This window comes from Rutidosis leptorrhynchoides, chromosome 3 (assembly GCF_046630445.1).
Source record: "Rutidosis leptorrhynchoides isolate AG116_Rl617_1_P2 chromosome 3, CSIRO_AGI_Rlap_v1, whole genome shotgun sequence".
NCBI classification, from domain to species: domain Eukaryota; kingdom Viridiplantae; phylum Streptophyta; class Magnoliopsida; order Asterales; family Asteraceae; genus Rutidosis; species Rutidosis leptorrhynchoides.
Window position 1 is genome coordinate 210,622,897 of NC_092335.1, and position 5,565 is coordinate 210,628,461.

Genomic DNA, 5,565 nt, shown 5'->3' on the forward strand with positions numbered 1-5,565 from the left:
TACACTAGTAACTCAAGGTTCACTAGCAAAATCAAAATTCATATAAAAGGCCCACTAGCAATATCATTGTAATGGGTTATGATTTAAAAGTTGTTAACTATTTTCTGATCCATTCTATAAATATTATTTGACAAATTCCAAATACTTCGATGTGGGACTAGGAATGTAATTAGTAATAATAAACTCTACAAAAGCTTCTACATTCTTGATTATATAAATTCCATCTATTCATCTGGGATTCTTTGTTCTTATGAAACTATACAAGTAGACCAAGTTACTAGAAATATAGCAAAGGAGAGGAACTAAAAGTGCTAATTATGAATGTTGTCCAGATTCCCTATTATTCATTTTTTTTTTCATCAGCCATTGAGGTTTTTGGTCTTCATGGATGGTTTCAAAGGTTGTTAATTTATATAATGGGGTAATAAATAAATATTTATAATATTTAATTGCATAAGCAATGTAGATATGTGAGTAAATATTCTCGATAAGTATTACTGCACAAATAAGTATGGCAAGTGATCATGTCGTATGTGCACATGAGGTTGAATATAGTTTATGTTTATTGATATGACATTAATTGTCGTTTCTTTGAATAGTTTATATTAATTATTCGTTAGGGCCTTTTTTTTTTTGCTTCGCTCAGTGCACTCCAATTCTCGGGACCGGCCCTGGTTTCAGTGGTACAACCCAAAAATAGTGCAACCAAACTGGAATCCCTCGATATAATTTCAAAAAAAAAAAAATTACACTAAAATTTACAAAAAAATAAGGTTTCTTTTAGCGTTTAATCCCTTTCAATAGTTTCGCCCCATCTCAAGTCGGGTTCAATATCAGGCCTGCAATGTCGACACATAAAAGAAATACTAGTCCAACCCAATCAGACGGATTCATTACCCAAGACGCCCGACTTGACACCTCTAAGCCATATACATACTCTCTTTTAATTACCGATTCATCAATGCATCATATCATATGATGGAATAAAAAGGAGCATAATTAACTACCAAAAGCATGTGCAGCATCAAATTTGGGCTGGACTCAGATTCATCTTTCCGACTAAAGTTCAGAAGTCTTGTGAAAGTCGCATCAAATGTGTAGGGCCCACAACATTGGCCAGCTTATTCGTGTGGTGATCCTCTCAAGATATAAGGATCAGGTATAATTCGCATATCTACCAAATTATATACATATCATGCTTTTATAACTGGATATATCATCAAATATGTGGGGACGTATATAAACATATATAAATCATATATTCCTAGTTTTAGAAAGGACCATTCAGAGTTAGTGAGCATACCTAAATCCATTGTAAATTACCGTCATAATTCGTTAAACTTTTTAACGATTTACAGGTCTTTCACACAGCAGCTGCTATAACTATGTTCTTATGATCACAATCAATCAAACCAGAACATGTGACATCCAAACGAGCAACTCGTTCTTGCACCATTTTTTCTTTCAGTTTTAGTCCCTCGGATGTTTTACCCGTCTTGTTACATCCGTCTATCAATGTATTATAAGTAACAACATTTGGAACAACACCTTTCGACCGAAGCTTGTAAAACAATCGCACTGCTCTATCAACGTTCCCAGATTTACACAAACCGTTTATTAGCGCGTTATATGTTACAATATTCGGAACAAGACCCGCGTTTAACATTTCGTCACGTAACTTAAACGCCTCGTTAACTTCACCATTACATGATAAAGCATGAATTAATGTACAATAAGTGAAATTATCAGGTTTAAACCCTTTTTGTAACAAACCAGATATGAATCTTTTTGCATCATAAATTTTTCCAAGTTTGCATAACCCTGCAATCGCTACATTGTACACAATATTATTAGGAATACGAGTATCTTCAACTATTTCGTCAACTAGTTTTTGGACATTTGACTTTTGTGGGTCCCATTCGAAGAAACTTTTGTCTCCCGGTAAAAGGTCAAAATCCATTATCTTATGCAACAACATGTTTGCTTCGTCGTTTAAACCAAACCTATATAACGCGCTAACCATCGTGCTACATATAACAACGTTAGGAACTAAACCCTTTTCTTTCATATCAAAATATACATTGAACGCTTTATCGAGCAACCCTTCTTTGCACCAACCCGAAATTAGGGCACCATACGTTACAATATTCGGGATTATTACCCTGTTTTGCATCTCGTTGACTACTTCTTTGACTTTACTTGACTTTTTCGATATAAAATATCCAGTGATGAGTGAGTTATACATTTCAACGGATAAAGTTACGCCTTTCTTTTCCATAATATCCTTAATTTTAGTAGCCGATTCAATATTCCCGGCCTTACAATAACCATCAACAAGTGTATTATACGTAATTTTATCTGGTGGACAACCTAATTCGTTCATCTTATTAAGAACCTGCTCAGCTTCATCCATTTTTCCCATTTTACATAATCCGTTAAGCATTGTATTAAACCCTATAACAGGTTTAATAAACCCCCTAGCTAAAAACTCTTTCCAAAGTATTAAAACCAGCCCAAAATCACCGATTTTAAAGAACCCATTAAGCAGAGTACCATATCCAACCTCATTAGGCATGACCCCCCTTTTAATCATAAGACGCCAAAGTTTTAACGCCTTGTCAATATCATTTTTCACACAAAAACCTTTCAAAAGTGTATTATAAGTCACAATACTTACATTAAAACCATCATGAACCATTTTTTCACAAAGTTCGTACGCCTTAACTGTACAACCTTCTTTACAATACCCATCTATTAAACTGTTATAACTGTAAGAATCTGGTTTTAAATTCCATTTGTTCATACTCGTTACCACTTTTTCAGCTTCATTAACTTGACCAATTTTGCAGTACCCGTTAATAATCGAATTGCACATAAATATATTCACTTTCAATCCAGATTTCAACATCTCATTTCGAATTCGAACAGCACTATCCATCTTTCCTATTCGACAAAAACCGTCTATCAATACACCATAAACTCGTTCATCTAAGACCAATGACGAATTCTTGTCTTTCATATCTTTAAGCACCTTTTCAGCTGCATCCGTCTTCCCCAATTTACAGTACCCCTTAATTAACAAAGTATACGTAACCACATTCATCGATAAACCTCTATCTTTCATTACTTTCAACACTCCTTTTGCACTTACCATATCGCCTATACTAACATACCCATTAATCAAACTGTTGTAAGTCACCATATTCGGTTCCAATCCAACTTCGTCTTCAATTTCTCTCAAAAAGTCTATAACTTTTTCTAATTTCCCATCCTTACAATACGCATTAACGACAATACTACAAGTACACACATCAGGCATAATCCTAATCCTTCTCATTTGATCATAGACTAAATAAACTGAATAAAACTCACCTTTTCTTACCAACGCACTTAATAAACCATTACAAGACTGCAAACTAGGCACTCTGCCCCACTTAGACATTACATCAAACACCTGGAGTGCATTCTTAAGCAACCCATTTTCAGCATACACCTTCAATATCATATCAAACACAGTAGGAGAAAATCCAAATTCACGATAAACCCTAACTAATTCACTCCAAACACGCGAACCCAACCGATCATCTCCCTCACAAAACCCCACTAAAACCCTCAAATTCTCTCTGGTTTCATTAAACATTCGACCACGTGACAGTATATGAACTAACTTACAATAAGATTTAACACGCGGTCTAAAATGTTGCTGCTTTGAAGCTAAATTGAAGAAATGCAAACAAACATTTGGGTTTAGTTTTAATTTGATCAAGACTTGGTTCAAGAGGTCGTCGGAGAAGGGGATTGAGAGGGTGGTTATGGCATCGAAGCGGCGGAGGATAAGAAGACGGCAAATGCGGTCGATTAATTCGGGTCGGGTCGAGTCGGGTAGGTCAGGGAGGTGGTTTGATTGATGAATTGAATGACGGTGATGGAAGAGAGAACGTGAGGGAGGTGGTAGAGTCAGATGGAGAGTGTTTCTGAGCATCGGAGTTTTGTTGTCGGAAGGATGAAACTTTATAATTGCCGAGTTTTAGGGATGATGATAAGACGAGTTGCACTGGTTTCGTAGTCGGAGGACTCGGAACTGTGAACGCACAGAGTTTGACGGTTCTCGGCTGAACAATAATAATAGTAATAACTAGTTATCGAACCCTCGCTTCGCGCTGGGGTTCGGTTTTCAATGTATTTTATTGCGTTTAGTAAAATTATTTTGTGGCTAACGATGATGTCGTTGAAGCGCAACTCGAGTCGAACTAAAAGGTATAACCTGTGAGAGATTTAAATGTTATTTTAAATTAACAATATATGTGCATCTCCGCATTTCGCTATGGAATTGTCAACTTTTAAAAATTTAACGCAAAATCACTAAAAGTACCTCAAATATTTAGCGTTTTTTAAAAGGCGTCCGTTTTGCGTATAGCTAGTGACATTGTGTTCCTAAAATTATTTCGAGTTTAACGATATTGTCGGAAAAATTTAACGCGTTGCGAGCGAGAAGATATGACCCGTTGAATATTTGGGTGGAGTTTATTTAAGATTTTTTATGAAAATGATTATTTGACACTTTACCCCCCTGTTTGGGGGGTCGATTTGAATTTTTCAAAAAAGTGTGGGGGGCGTTGTTGATAAAATGAAATCTAGTTAAAATTTAAAAAAAAAGTGAAAAGTCGAAAATGTCTCTGGTTACTATTCATAACTTTTGTCTATTAGTTGATATGTAAATGTAAATGATCATCATCTTAAATTTTTAATATTGAATTTATTATGACAGTCAAAATTCAATTAATCTTTAGAGAAATTGATCAAAATGCCTGTAAAGCGAGAAATGTTTAACAATATATCCTTGAATTTCGTAATTTTTATTTTGCTTCGTGTTCTCGTATCATGTATTACGCACTGTGCATCTTGGTTCGTGTATTGTGAGTGTCCGAGCAATTTGACTCGTTTTAGCAACTACAATCATACATTCTCGCAATATTCATAATGCAAAACACACCGCACACAGTGCATGTTGATTTATGCGTTGTGCGTGTTGCCAAGAAAATATTATATTCATGTTTGAATTTTCTGACAATTTTCCAAAAAAATTTAGATAATGTTTTACGTCTATAAACAGAATGAAATGTGATCAGTTACTATCACCATTCCAACAAGCAGATATTTATTCAAAGATGTATTTTAATACAAGGTAACCAACATAGCATTGGCTGGTTGGTATCCTTGGTTTTACTTAGGTGGAGCCAGGGCAAGGGGGAGAGTGGGCTCAAGTTCGAGTCTCACTCTTTAAAAATACTCGTGGTAGGCTTACTTACCATAAGCCGGGTTGCCCCTGGGAATGTTTTACCGACCTATTCAGGACCCAGATCCGACCCGCCTGCCCCTCGGGATGGTTTAAGGTTCGGATCCCTGTAATATGGTTCGGGTTTCCTGCCCGAACGCGTGTGTATGTGCAAATAATGAGTGTCGTTGAAATAAATGATACGCTGATGCAAGCTTGTCGTTCAAAAAAATACAAGGTAAATCTTGATGATCAAATATTGTCATTTTGTTAATCTTAATAAATGCACT

The 5,565-nt window shown here is 35.7% G+C and overlaps 1 protein-coding gene across 1 annotated transcript; it reads right to left on the reverse strand.

Annotated features, from left to right (window-relative positions):
- Positions 1–1,270: 1,270 nt before the first annotated feature.
- Positions 1,271–4,058, reverse strand: LOC139897187 (uncharacterized). Its single transcript, XM_071879862.1, has one exon. The coding sequence runs from the start codon at positions 3,980–3,982 to the stop codon at positions 1,364–1,366; it is 2,619 nt and encodes an 872-aa protein (XP_071735963.1). The 5' UTR covers positions 3,983–4,058; the 3' UTR covers positions 1,271–1,363.
- Positions 4,059–5,565: the final 1,507 nt, after the last annotated feature.

Excerpts from the sequence above, each read along its gene's own strand:
- LOC139897187 (XM_071879862.1), bottom strand. The coding sequence starts at position 3,982 with ATGCTCAGAAACACTCTCCATCTGACTCTACCACCTCCCTCACGTTCT.